Consider the following 15,008-nt stretch of genomic DNA (forward strand, 5'->3'; position numbering starts at 1 on the left):
CCTCTCTCTCACCAGCTCGAGCAGCAGTGACAACGATGGCATTCTATCTAGGGTTTCGAACGCAGTATCGCAGTCTCCGATCGTCTACAGGGGCAAACAGGTGGCTTCGGACGCGTCCTACGTGACGAAGCGCCTCCTGAAGAGCACCGGCAAGGCGGCACGGCGTCACTGACCAATCCTCATCCTCAATCACCTCCTCCAATTGCGCTGCCTCTCTGGGTCTGCTTCTGATGGCCTCACACAAGGGTGCTCTGTCCTTGCATGCTTTCATTGGCCTGTAATCTTGAAACCTACAGGGGACACCATCAAGAAGTCTGTGGGCTAAAATGGTCAGCCTCGGGTCAACAGTTAGCAAGTGGGGGAAATGATAATCTCCTGCGTATATGGGACAGATCGATGGCTTCTTCTAATTCCCTCTTCTTTTACCGAGATGGAGGTAATGGCCAGCTAAGTCCAACCAGATAGAAAGTAAAGGGCACATGGGATGGTCTGAAAACATAATCATCCTTTTCTCCTTTCCACCCAACCACTTGTTTTTTCTTAAATATTTCACCCCACTCATTCTCTCTCCCACTACATGGGTATTCTCCTTCTTTGTCTACGACTCCAATTTCCCTTTCTTTTTATTTTATTTTATTTTATTTATTTCTTTATTTTATTTATTTATTTAAAACCAAAAAAAAAAAAAAAAAAAAAAAAAAAGAAAAAGAAAAAAGAAAGGCAGAAGCCGAACTGCACACTCCTTTTATTCATGCTGGGGATCCACCCCGATCACCATTTTACACAAAACATAAAAAAAAAAAAAAAAAAAAAAAAAAAAAAAAAAAAACAACCAACACACAAACCACCCACATCCACAGGTGGGATTTTTCTTCGCCTATTCCGCCGGTCTCTTCTTTTTGCCTCCGTCCTGGGCAGTCCTTGACGGTGTTGCCTCAGTGCTTCCTTGTCCACCGAGCACGTTCACTCCCCCATACTCCTCCACTGCAGCATATGGCGGCCCTCCAAATCGGAACATCACGGTGGCCTTCCGCTTCAGCTCCTTGTTTTCTGCCCTAAGCACGCTTATCTCTGCTCGCGCATCCTTATACATGCGTTGGAGCAGAGCCAGCTGGGAGTTTAATTGCTGCACCTCATTTGTCCTACTCTGCAGCCGGTTCGACAGGTTTGTGACCGCCGTCATGCTTTCCACACATACCTTCAAAGTATACTGATTGGCCTCCACATCCGACAGCACTGCCATTCTTTGCTCCACAGACCGCATCGGAAAGTTCAACGGAGTATACCCAGCGGTGTTTGGTTGAGGTTCCAGTGCCACCGCACCAGTTCTCTCTCTCGTTGACTCGTTGAGGTCGGGAAAGAGGGTGAGCAGTCCACGGGAAGACGAGGACGAGGCCATTTTTCTGGGCAACAGAGTGTTACAGCGTATTACAGAGTTTCTCTCTCAGCACAACAGTGTTACAGCCTCTCTCTCTTAGCACAACGAAGAGTTTTACAGAGGATTTCGCAGTTTTTTTGCTTCTGCCTCGGCCTCAGGCTCTGTCATGGTTAAATAGCCGAGGCAGCCACGCGCATCGCGCGCCTCTTGCCGCCCGACACACTGGCACGCCTTTTCATGGCACATCTTTTGATAAAGTGGACACGCCTTTTGATGGCACGCCTTTTGATGAATTGGGCACGCCTTTTGATGGCACGCCTTTTGACAAAATTGGGCACACCTTTTGAGGGTGCAACTTTTTAAGGGTCCGACAAGACTCTGTAAACTGTCCCGACATTTGATTCCGGTTAGCTCCTTTATGGGTCCGACAAGACTCTGTAAACTGTCCCGACATTGATTCCGGTTAGCTCCTTTATGGGTCCGACAAGACTCTGTAAACTGTCCCGACATTGATTCCGGTTAGCTCCTTTATGGGTCCGACAAGACTCTGTAAACTGTCCCGACATAGATTCCGGTTAGTTTCTACAAGGGTCCGACAAGACTCTGTAAACTGTCTCGACATAGATTCCGGTTAGTTTCTACAAGGGTCCAGCAAGACCCCATAAACTGTCTTCTACAACGGTCCGACATGACCCCATAAACTGTCTTCTACAACGGTCCGACATGACCCCATAAACTGTCTTCTACAACGGTCCGACATGACCCCATAAACTGTCTTCTACATCGGTCTGACACCACCATACAGTGTCTTCACCAACGGTCTGACACGACCATACAGTGTCTTCTATCTTTTTTTATTTTTATGTATTTTCTTGTTTTGTTACTCTCTCCAAACTCAAGTTGGTTAGTTTCTCTCCTCCTTGAGTTTGCGGGGGGCTGTTAGAATTTCCCATCTTTACCTTCACCTACTCCACTACACACTCCACTTCACCTACCTCCACTTCACCACACACTCCACTTCACCTAACCCACTATCACCTCCACTACACCTACTACCACATTTTCTTCTATATATAGATTGTATAGGAATTGTAATTAATCAATCTTGTAGAACATCAATCAATAATAATACATATATTATTCTAGACCGTGTTCTGTAAGTTTCTGCAACTTACATTGGTGACGTATTTTTCGACAAACTTGCCGAAAGATTTTACTTGCCACAGCTGCAACAGAGCCTTCTGTCAAAAATAAGTGTCACTCGCAGCCCAATTACTGACTTTTTTTTTTCTCATTATAAAATTCTTGCCAATTTATGAGGTATACAACTTTGCTGGATGTGTATACTATCATATACATTGAATGAGACCAGGCTGCAAAACTTGCTGCACCATAATTATACTAAACAAAATCAAATATCACATCATTTTGTATACTATTAATATAATGCATAATATGGCCCTCTCACAGAGAGAGAGAGAGAGAGAGAGCAGCCAACCTGCTATAGTCGACAACTGAATTCTATCTCATCTTCTTTCCACTAAACTTTGGATTTTTGCACATACGGATGCTTAAGGGTGTAACCTCCACAAGTTCATCTTCCTAAATGTACTCTATGCGAAGTCCAGGCTATAATCCAATGAGAAATCAAGAACCACTACATCCATCAAGGTGAGAAATTTCTCATTATCAAGTCTAAGAAAGCAAAGCTTACTGCTCCAAAAATTACTTTTTAAATGCACATTTCGCTTCTGTTTCTTGGGCTTCTAAATGAAGTGCAAGGTCAATAGCACCTCTGAGGTGCTTCTCAAAAAAGTTGAATTTTAGCTTACTCTAAACTGTTTTCAAGTTTGACAAATGCCTCATTAAAAGCTTTTGCTTCAATAAGCTATGGCACTGCACATTTGGGAACCCCAGATGGGGTTAAAGAGTGGAAACCAACCAGAGTCTAACCAATTTAGGATAATATATAATTAAACCTAAGGGAGGCTTAATAACAATTTTATGACTAACACCATTGTCATGAATACTAACAATTACAATCAATTCATTTTTTCATATTTCTATTTTCCTTTTACACGTTTTTCTATACCTATGATTACTAGTCACTACCTATGTTACGTGGATTCGAGTACGGGTGTTGAGGTCGGGTATGTGTCCAAGTGTATGATTCATCTAACTCAAATTACCAGGATGTGTTTGGATCTCGAATTTCTGAAGGAAAAAAAAAAAAAAAAAGGAAAGGGAAAAAAAAGAAATGCAGAAGCATTTTTTTATTTTTTTCCTTTTTTTTTCTTCCTCCACAAATATAAGATCCAAACATAACATAAAGAGATTTCTGAATTTGATGATGAAAAGAGCAAAATTATAAGCTTAGATTGTATATAAACTAAAGACGCCACATGAAGTGATTTGCCAGTAATTTGATTGAGCGACATTTATTTCAAAACAAAAATTGAGCAGTGTATTTGAGCAATTCGTCACCTGTTTGCTCTTTGTTGGAACAAATATTTGTTGCAGCCTTTTTCTTGCACACATTTAAGGATAAGTCACCAGGCCGCTGATGAATGCCTATTATTTGGCCTTTATAAACATCGACTCCAGGACCAACAAACATTTGCCCCCTATCTTGTGAACTAGATAGAGCAAATGATGTTGTGGTTCCATCTTCAAATGCAACCTAAAATCAATCCACTTTGTAAACTTTAGTATAACCACTTCTGGTGAACATACCGTCCTTAATGTAATAAATTCATTCCAAATGAAGACCATTTTTGTTAATGAGCAAGTCTGAAAGTATAATAAGAGGTCATCTTCCAATAGAAATAACTATAAAGCCACTGCAAGACTTAATCTTTAGCTAACAGCAGATCCCTCAGATAATGCATTAAAATGTACCCGTAAACTACTATTATATTAGGTAAAATTCTACTATATATAAATATATATTTATGTCAATAGTGCTTTTAATATACGCAATATGTTTATAACTTAAATTATTTATCAAAATAATAAAATTGAACTAAAACGGGGATAATATGGAGGCCATGTAACTACCACTTTCATGATTATGACAACACTGGCCAGGGCTTTCATCATCATAACCAGTGAAAGCTTGAAAAATTAAATTCAATTGAAGCGAGAAATTTACCAGTGATCCCTGATCACGGGTGGTAATGTCACCAGCCAGGTCCATAGCTATCAAATATTGTATTTAGAATTGTTGTTCCCCGAGAAGCAGTTAAAATTGCATTCTGCAAACCAAGGAGCCCCACGAGTGGGTATCTTATATTTAAGGAAAGTTGTTGCTTCCGACCTAGTGGACAAGTGAAATTAAGATTGTCAGAAAGATGCGAAAATGAATAACAATAATAAAAAATTAAATTAAATTAAAGAGTAATAAAGAAAGCGGCATACCCGAAAAAGAACTTCAAACAACTCAATTAGATTTAACATTGTAAGAATGATAAAGACAATTATTGATGCAATTTCTATAAAAGGGGTCATAGAACCTTAAATTTAACTCAAGAAAAGTTAATATTGAATGCATTTGGCAGTCAAGGAAACATCACTGATTCTTTACATTTATGTTGTATTATGCCATCGCAAAATTCATTTGAAAGTTGGAACAAAAAAGAACCACATAAATGCACATTGGCAACAAGAGCATTTCACATACCCTAGCCCTTGCATATTAAACATCAGCCCACGCCTTTTACCAAGAAGTTCAACAACAGGTCCCATGTGTTGTTCTGGCACCTCCACAGTGGCAATCTGTTCAAAACACACGCTAAGTTAGTCCTTTCATCACTAAAGCCTTGAGAGCAAAGTTGATGACATCACAAAGGCCAGCATACAAGATTTTGCTAGGATTGGAAGATCATGTCCTCTTCAGCTAGTGTAATCAAAATTATTGCTTCAATTGGTTGATTATACAAGAATAATCATATATGTGCAGAGCAATTGATACGTTCAGCCATTAATAGGCCATTAGATGATACCTGATTACTAAAAAAAAAAGGCAATTAGATGGGCCTTCAGAGGTATATAAACAATACTGATGAATGTTCTGACTTGAAGGTGCCAACCAAGTACTCTCTTACTAGTTATACTGGACACTTAAGATCAATCCTGCCTGCCTCCATCTAGGTTTTGAAAGAACAGAGAGAAAAGAGATAAGAGAGAACTCTCCGGCCTGTTCCCTAACATTGAACATAACCATTTGAAGTATTCTATGAACTCTTTAAAGAGGAAAGGAGGGAAACGAAAAGCAACATGAACACACAAGCATGCCGTTAGAATAACATTAAAGCATATCAGTATAAAGTTTGGGAGCATACACATCTCTGTCCTTTTCTATATTATTACAAAAGAGAAAATAGAAGAAAAATCACCTCATAAGGTTCCAGCAACTTGTCATCCACCCTTTTATTGATCACTTTTGGTGGGCCCACCATGAATTCATAACCTTCCCTTCGCCTGATAAGCAATGTTATTATACAAAATATGCGAGTTCAGAACAATACAAATAAGAGTCACAGCATAGCTTATACTTAAAACTTACATGTTCTCTATCAATATGGTAATATGCAAAGTACCCCTTCCACTAATAATGAATATATCTGCAGTTTCACCATCTTCAACTTTCATGGCCAAATTTTCTCAAGCTCATGATAGAGACAATCTCACGATAGATACAAATAAGAGTCACAGCATAGCTTATACTTAAAATTTACTCTCCCTGAGAGCAAACATTGGAAATAGCAAACTGTCAATGCCAGACCACAATGAGGAAATGCTTATTAACTGCAAATGTTTAGTGATGCCGATGTTTAGTGATGCTATGGGTTTGTTTTGGTCTTGGTTTTAAGCTGTCCTTCGCAGTGTTCATTATCCCTATCTCTCTTGATATGGTTGCTGAACAGTGTGTTTTTTGGATTTTGGTTTCTCTTTTGCGTTATCTTTTTGGTTTTCTGGGTTGCTGATCTTCCTGTATAGTTGTTGTAGGGCCTGGGGTATTCCCCTTGTAATCTTGTATATCCTTTGTCTTTAATTTATGTCTTATTCACCCAAAAAAAAAACTGCAAATGTTGATAATACAACCTAAGTAAGGCACGTGAAGCAGCTAGGTTCTTATTGCCACAGAGAGAAATAGAAGAGTTAAAAATTGAGAAAAATGAAGTAAAACATGATTAAAACACACATAAGGAATGGGAACCACCAAACCAGGAAGAAATAAGAAATTATATTAAAAGTTTAAAATAACCTACTGAAAAGGTTTGATAAATAAAATGGAACACACAAGAACTATAATGATTAGTCCAACTAAGGGAACAATTAAAGAATCTTGTAAAAAATGTCATGTATCATCTTCTCAAAAAAGGCTTCAAGACCATAGAGAAAAAGAAAAACCCACTAACAACATTTCCCATAATTTTTTCCTCGTCTTTTCCTAGCAGGTCTTTTTTTTTTTTTTTCTTCTCAAAAGTTCCCAATGAATTTTCCTGAAGGTTCTAGACATTTCTAAAATGTTTCCAGTGGTTTCCCCTAAAATTTTTAGGATGTTCCATTACATACAAAGGTGAAATAGTAAGAGAGTTTTGTACAGTCCTATGAAAATTACATCAACGCTGTGTTTGGATCAAGCATTTGAGGGAGAACTGGTGAAGGGAAAGGAAAAAATAAGGGAAAGTGAATAATATAAACTAAATTTCTGGATTTGCTGTTTCTAGATGAGTCCCATAACTCTGTTTTGCTGGTTTTTGCACCATATGTTTCTGGATTGCATCAATATTTATTATGTAATTGTCAACTAACATCATAGTAGATGAGTGGCCCTCATGTTCTTTTTACAGTCATATTTTTTTTATTGTATATTTGATTTATTTTATGGATCCATTGTATTTTGCTTGATAATTCTAAATTTGTTAAGATTCTTTCTACTTTTCTTGAACCTCGATTGCAGTGTATTACCCTACATGGAGTCAACACATCATGACCAGTCATACCAATTTGCTCCTAGACAAAGACCAAGAGAGAGACTTTGAACCATGATGGCTGTAGCATGTTTCAGCTCTAGCCTTGGCATGAATTGGAAAATTTGTTTTCTTGTGTCCATGCTGTCTAATTTTCCAAAATCTCAATCAAAGTACTGCTTTGAACTGCTGTAGCATTTGTTAAACGGATACGTATTAACAAGAAGTGCCCTTCTATCCAGAAAAAACTTTGTTCTCTATTAGTCACTAATAGATTTAGTTGCTTTAAAAATTAAGAAATCATGAGGCTTGAGCTTCACTCATGCAGAGATTCGAATAGCACGATTCAAGCATTCATGCTTAGTTATTCTTAGGACACTGATGCACACTGAAAAGTTCAGATCTAATATAAATTTTATGAATTTGTAAATAATGTATTTGAGGATGAAACAGTATATAATGTATCAAGAATATCTTATATTGTTCATAACATGCAACAATACGCTTAAGGTACTGTTGCAAATTCTCTGGGCTTGTCGCATCATTATCAAGTAACATTACAAAAGATCCATCCAGAAACAGATGAACACGAGAATTTCAGATTTCCCAACTTGTTTTTGACAAAGGGACATGACCCATGAATTAGGAAGAAATCACATGAACACGAGAACCATGCAGTAAAGACTTACTAGTATCAATGGCTACAAACTTCGAGAATAAAATTGTTTTGATGATTCAATCAGTACTAAATTGTGAAACTAGGGAACAAATTTCAAAGTCACAGTTTAATAACATACCTCTCCTCTTACCCAAAAAAAAAACAAAAAAAAAAAAAAACAAACAAACCAACATACCTCACGGCCAACAAAAGGTGAAGTATTGATAGAAAAAGCCATTTTCACTGTAGGTTCTTCCACCTTAATGGCAGGTAGTGGCTTCCCAGAAATTTTGTCACCAATTGTCTCACCAATCTAAGAAAAATAAATCAGTTACCACAATTTCAACAAAGAAAATGATTGATACAAATATTCATCTTACAAGTACTGTTAGAGAGAAAAAAAATTTGATCAATGCAAAACAAGTTTTTTTCTACCTGAATATCATCAATACCACAAACAGCACAGAAGATATCACCAGCCTCCACAGCCTGTGCAGCAACCCTACTAAATTTCTCATACACAAAAAGTTCACTAACTCTTACATATCTGCATGTCTCATCCGTTCTGCAGACCTTCAAAGATTCAAATTATTAAAATTATTAGATTTTTTCTATGTCCACAGGAAAAAACCATAAATTATGGCAGAGGCATTTGCTTACTTAAACATGGATTAAATATCCAAAAAAAAAAGAACACAAAAAGAACTTCACTCTATACCATAAGAAAACATAGAAATTCTAGAGAAAATCTTCAGATTATAGAATGCAACTCATCTGAGCATGATATTTCTTATCACAATCTCCAAAGAGTAGCTTACCTTGCCATGGATCCTTCATCATTTCACAAGTCACAAATTCAAGAATAGCGCATACAACTTAAACATCATAAGAGTCTTGGAAGAGACACACACTACGTATGCATGTGTGTGTATGTGTGTACTATGTATATTTGTAATGCAAAATCATACGTTGATATAACATGCATGAGAATCCGTGCAAAATAGTTTCATAGAGCATATCAGGTCAGGCAAGAGAAACATATGATATCATCCATTTTGGTTTCATAATATGAAACTATGACCTAATATCGAATAGGGAGATGGGTAAGACAAGAACTGGACCTCCTGTTGCAACAAAGATAATTACTCATCATCAACTTACACTTACTGCACCAAAAATTGGAAGTGCTCACTCATCACACCACTATGAAATACATCCCATTTATGTAACGTTAGTCCTGAATAGGACGAATTCCTAATTAGTATTTAACACATATGTTTTCCATTTCTTTTTTTATTTAAATAAACATAAATTTTATATAGGATCTTTTCAATTGTTTGAGCCTTAGTATATCATTAATAAGGTCTCTCACTTATAGACCATTACTCCACCTAGCACAGCCCACCTTGCACAACCCGGCCACATAACATGGCAAAAGTCCAGATAGGAACTTCAAGTGAAAGCCAAACAAGATAACAAGAGTGCGATTTCTTTAAGAGACATCATTTCAAGAAATTCAAATTAATGGAGAACAGTAATCTCATATAACAGTGATGATGATCAATGATTGTCATATTAAAGTAATCAGAATACACAACACAGTCAGCCCTTAATATGATAATTCTAAAAATTGAACAAATGCCATCAGGAACAGATGTTAGCTCCAAAGCAATACATTTGCACATCCAATCCTCTCCGCAAAACACCAGCATGCAGGCGCCCAATGGCTATCCGTCCTTTATGTTCCTCGTACTCAATATTTGTCACCTAGAAGTTTTGTCTAGCAGCAATCAACTATAGCATAATAATCTGATATTGAAATTTGACAAGATAATACAAAAGAAAACTTCCTTCACTTAAGTTTGAAAATAGGTGATCGGGGGCCAAAAAAATCCTGTAACAGTCCCGAGAAAGCCCGTGGAACACCTCCAACACCTTGGGAGAAACCAATATAAGTTGTGGAAACTTACGGAACTAGCGCGGGACTTCCGGTTTGAAAACTAGGTCGGAAAGAGTACTTTTTTCACACTTAAGCTTTGAAAACAGGCATCGACGGGCCGAAATCGTGTAACAATCACGAGAAGGCCCGGGGAACACCTCGAACATCTCAAGAGGGACCAATTTGAGTTGTGAAAACTTAACGAACAGGCACGGGACTCCCGATTTGAAAACTAGGTCGGAAAATACACTTTTCTAACACTTAAGCTTGGAAGTAGGCCATTGGGGGGCCAAAATCATGTAGAAGTCGCAAGAAGGGCCAGGAACACCTTAAACACCACGGGAGTGACCAACGCGAACTATGAAAACTTACGGAACTAGCACGGGGACTCCCGGTTTTAAAACTAAGTTGAAAAGAGACACTTTTTCCACACTTAAGCTCGTAAATAGGACACCGGGGGGAGGGGGGCCAAAACCATGTCACAGTCACGAGAAGGACCGGGAAATGCCCCAAACACCTCGAGAGGGTCCAAGGTAAGTTGCGGAGACTTACGGAACTAGCACGGGACTCTCGGTTTGAGAACTAAATCAAAAAATGCACTTTTTTCACATTTAAGCTCGAGAATAAGCCGACGGGGGCCAAAGTCGTGTAACAGTTACGAGAAGGCCCGGGGAACACGTCAAACACCCCGGGAGGAACCGATGTAATTTGTGAAAACTTATGGAACTAGCACGGGACTCCCGGTTTGAAAACTAAGTCCGAAACGGCACTTTCCTCGCACCTAAGCTTGAAAATAGTCTATCGGGGGGCCAAAATCGTGTGACCGTTAAGAGAAGGTCCGGGGAACACCTCGAACACCTAGGGAGGGACAAACGTGAGTTCTAGAAACTTACGGAACTCGCATGGGACTCCCGGTTTGGAAACTAAGTCAAAAAATGCACTTCCTAAACACTTAAGTTTGAAAATAGGCCATTGGGGGACAAAAAAATCCTGTAACAGTCCCGATAAGGCCCGTGGAACACCTCCAACACCTCGGGAGAAATCAATGTAAGTTGTGGAAACTTACGGAACTAGCGCGGGACTTCCGGTTTGAAAACTAGGTCGGAAAGGGTACTTTTTTCACACTTAAGCTTTGAAAACAGGCCTTGGCGTGCCGAAATGTGTAACAATCACGAGAAGGCCCGGGGAACACCTCAAACATCTCAGGAGGGACCAATTTGAGTTGTGAAAACTTAACGAACAGGCACGGGACTCCCGATTTGAAAACTAGGTCGGAAAATACACTTTTCTAACACTTAAGCTTGGAAGTAGACCATTGGGGGGCCAAAATCATGTAACAGTCGCAAGAAGGGCCGGGAACACCTCAAACACCTCAGGAGTGACCAACGCGAGCTGTGAAAACTTACGGAATTAGCACGGGGACTCCCGATTTGAAAACTAAGTTGGAAAGAGACACTTTTTCCACACTTAAGCTCGGAAATAAGGCACCGGGAGGAAGGGGACCACAACCGTGTCACAGTCACAAGAAGGACCAGGAAATGCCCCAAACACCTCGGGAGGATACGAGGTAAGTTGCGGAGACTTACGGAACTAGCACGGGACTCTCGGTTTGAGAACAAAATCAAAAAATGCACTTTTTTCACACTTAAGCTCGAGAATAAGCCGTCGGAGGCCAAAGTCGTGTAACAGTCACGAGAAGGCCCGAGGAACACATCAAACACCCCGGGAGGGACCGATGTAAGTTGTGAAAACTTACGGAACTAACATGGGACTCCCGGTTTGAAAACTAAGTCCCAAACGACACTTTCCTCGCACCTAAACTTGAAAATAGTCCATCGGGGAGCCAAAATCGTGTGACCGTCAAGAAAAGGTCCAAGGAACGCCTCAAACACCTAGGGAGGGACCAACGTGAGTTTTGAAAACTTGTGAAACTCGCATGGGACTCCCGGTTTGGAAACTAAGTCAAAAAATGCACTTCCTAAACACTTAAGTTTGAAAATAGGCCATCGGGAGCAAAAAAAATCTTGTAACAGTTCCGAGAAGGCCTGTGGAACACCTCCAACACCTCGGGAGAAACCAATGTAAGTTGTGGAAACTTACAGAACTAGCGTGGGACTTCCAGTTTGAAAACTAGGTCGGAAAGGGTACTTTTTCACACTTAAGCTTTGAAAACAGGCTTCGGCGGGCCGAAATCGTGTAACAATCATGAGAAGGCCCGGGGAACACCTCGAACATCTCAGGAGGGACCAATTTGAGTTGTGAAAACTTAACGAACAGACACGGAACTCCCGATTTGAAAACTAGGTCGGAAAATACACTTTTCTAACACTTAAGCTTGGAAGTAGGCCATTGGGGGCCAAAACCATGCAACAGTCGCAAGAAGGGCCGGGAACACCTCAAACACCTCGGGAGTGACCAACGCGAGCTGTGAAAACTTACGGAACTAGCACGGGGACTCCCGATTTGAAAACTAAGTTGAAAAGAGACACTTTTTCCACACTTAAGCTGGAAATAGGACACCGGGGGGTGGGGGGGGCCAAAACCGTGTCACAGTCGAGAGGGTCCACGGTAAGTTGCGGAGACTTACGGAACTAGCACGGGTCTCTCGGTTTGAGAACAAAATAAAAAAATGCACTTTTTTCACACTTAAGCTCGAGAATAAGCCGTCGGGGGCCAAAATCGTGTAACAGTCACGAGAAGGCCCGGGCAACACGTCAAACACCCCAGGAGGGACTGATGTAAGTTGTGAAAACTTACGGAACTAGCACGGGACTCCCGGTTTGAAAACTAAGTCCCAAACGATACTTTCCTCGCACCTAGACTTGAAAATAGTCTATTGGGGAGCCAAAATCGTGTGACTGTCAAGAAAAGGTTTGGGGAACACCTCAAACACCTAGGGAGGAACCAACATGAGTTTTGGAAACTTACAGAACTCGCATGGGACTCCCGATTTGGAAACTAAGTCAAAAAATGAACTTCCTAAACACTTAAGTTTGAAAATAGGCCATCAGGGGCCCCATAAAATCGTGTAATAGTCCCAAGAAGACCCGTGGAACACCTCCAACACCTCGGGAGAAACAAATGTAAGTTGTGAAAATTTACGGAACTAGCGCGGGACTTTCGGTTTAAAAACTAGGTCGAAAAAGGTACTTTTTTCACACTTAAGCGGGAGAATAGGCCTCGGTGGGCCGAAATTGTGTAACAATCACGAGAATGCCCGGGGAACACCTCGAACATCTCAGGAGGGACCAATTTGAGTTGTAAAAACTTAACGAACAGACACGAGACTCCCGATTTGAAAACTAGGTTGGAAAATATACTTTTCTAACACTTAAGTTTGGAAGTAGGCCATCGGGCTGGCAAAATCATGTAACAATCGCAAGAATGGCCGGGAACACCTCAAACACCAAGAGAGTGATCAACGCGAGTTGTGAAAACTAAAGGAACTAGCACGGGACTCTCAGTTTGAGAACTAAATCAAAAAATGAACTTTTTTCACACTTAAGCTCGAAAATAAGCCGTCGGGGGCCAAAATCATGTAACAGTCACGAGAAGGTCCGGGGAACACGTCAAACACCCCGGGACGGACCAATGTAAGTTGTGAAATCTTACGAAACTAGCACGGGACTCCCAGTTTGAAAACTAAGTTCGAAACGGCACTTTCCTCGATCCTAAGGTTGAAAATAGTTCCTCGCGGGGCCAAAATCGTGTGACAATCAAGAAAAGGTCCGGGGAACACCTCAAACACCTAGGGAGGGACCAAAGTGAGTTGTGGAAACTTACAAAATTCGCATGGGACTCCCGGTTTGAAAACAAAGTCAAAAAATGCACATCCTAAACACTTAAGTTTGAAAATAGGCCATCAGGTGCCCCCAAAATCCTATAACGGTCCCGAGAAGCCTCGTGGAACACCTCCAACACCTCAGGAGAAACCAATGTAAGTTGTTGAAATTTACGGAACTAGCGCGGGACTTCCGGTTTGAAAACTAGGTCGGAAAATGTACTCTTTTCACACTTAAGCTGGAGAATAGGCCTCGGCGGGCCGAAATTGTGTAACAATCACGAGAATGCCTGGGAAACACCTCGAACACCTCAGGAGGGACCAATTTGAGTTGTGAAAACTTAATGAAAGGCACGGGACTCCCGATTTGAATACTAGGTCGGAAAAAACACTTTTCTAACACTTAAGGTTGGAAGAAGGCCATCGGGCGGGTAAAATCATGTAACAGTCGCAAGAATGGCCGGGAACACCTCAAACACCAAGAGAGTGATCAACGCGAGTTGTGAAAACTTAAGGAACTAGCATGGGACTCTCGGTTTGAGAACTAAATCGAAAAATGAACTTTTTTCACACTTAAGCTCGAAAATAAGCCGTCGGGGGCCAAAATCGTGTAACAGTCACGAGAGGGCCCGGGGAACACGTCAAAAACCCGGGACGGACCAATGTAAGTTGTGAAAACTTACGGAACTAGCACGGGACTCCCAGTTTGAAAACTAAGTTCGAAACGGCACTTTCCTCGATCCTAAGGTTGAAAATAGTTCCTCGGGGGGCCAAAATCGTGTGATAGACAAGAGAAGGTTCGGGGAACACCTCAAACACCTAGGGAGGGACCAACGTGAGTTGTGGAAACTTACAAAACTCGCATGGGACTCCCGGTTTGAAAACTAAGTCAAAAAATGTACATCCTAAACACTTAAGTTTGAAAATAGACCATCGGAGGACCCCAAAATCCTGTAACAGTCCCGAGAAGGCCCGTGGAACACCTCCAACACCTCGGGAGAAACCAATGTAAGTTATGAAAACTTACGGAACTAGCGCGGGACTTCCGGTTTGAAAACTAGGACGGAAAAGGTACTCTTTTCACACTTAAGCTTGAGAATGGGCCTCGGCGGGCCGAAATTGTGTAACAATCACGAAAAGGCCCGGGGAACACCTCGAACACCTTAGGAGGGACGAATTTGAGTCGTGAAAACTTAACGAACAGGCACGGGACTCCCGATTTGAATACTAGGTCAGAAAATACACTTTTCTAACACTTAAGCATGGAAAGTGGGCCA

General features: G+C 40.7%; 1 protein-coding gene and 1 pseudogene across 2 annotated transcripts in view; both read right to left on the minus strand.

Annotated features, from left to right (window-relative positions):
* Nucleotides 1–2,658: 2,658 nt before the first annotated feature.
* LOC114269748 (putative elongation factor TypA-like SVR3, chloroplastic) lies at nucleotides 2,659–6,051 on the minus strand (annotated as a pseudogene). Its single transcript, XR_014358615.1, has 6 exons — nucleotides 5,943–6,051; nucleotides 5,773–5,857; nucleotides 5,058–5,152; nucleotides 4,530–4,694; nucleotides 3,863–4,058; nucleotides 2,659–3,035 (listed from the first exon to the last, which is right to left on the minus strand). The product of XR_014358615.1 is annotated as a putative elongation factor TypA-like SVR3, chloroplastic (transcript).
* Nucleotides 5,985–15,008, minus strand: part of LOC145789300 (putative elongation factor TypA-like SVR3, chloroplastic) — a 62,875-nt gene continuing 53,851 nt past the window's right edge. The window contains exons 5-7 of the mRNA XM_082912468.1: nucleotides 8,447–8,576; nucleotides 8,208–8,324; nucleotides 5,985–6,119 (exon numbers count right to left, since the gene is read on the minus strand). Coding sequence (XP_082768594.1) covers nucleotides 6,111–6,119; nucleotides 8,208–8,324; nucleotides 8,447–8,576 — 256 coding nt within the window. The 3' untranslated portion in view covers nucleotides 5,985–6,110. The remainder of the gene's footprint in view (nucleotides 6,120–8,207; nucleotides 8,325–8,446; nucleotides 8,577–15,008) is intronic.

This window comes from Camellia sinensis, unplaced genomic scaffold (assembly GCF_055761805.1).
Source record: "Camellia sinensis isolate YWXY unplaced genomic scaffold, ASM5576180v1 Unanchor3, whole genome shotgun sequence".
Classification (NCBI taxonomy): Eukaryota; Viridiplantae; Streptophyta; class Magnoliopsida; order Ericales; family Theaceae; genus Camellia; species Camellia sinensis.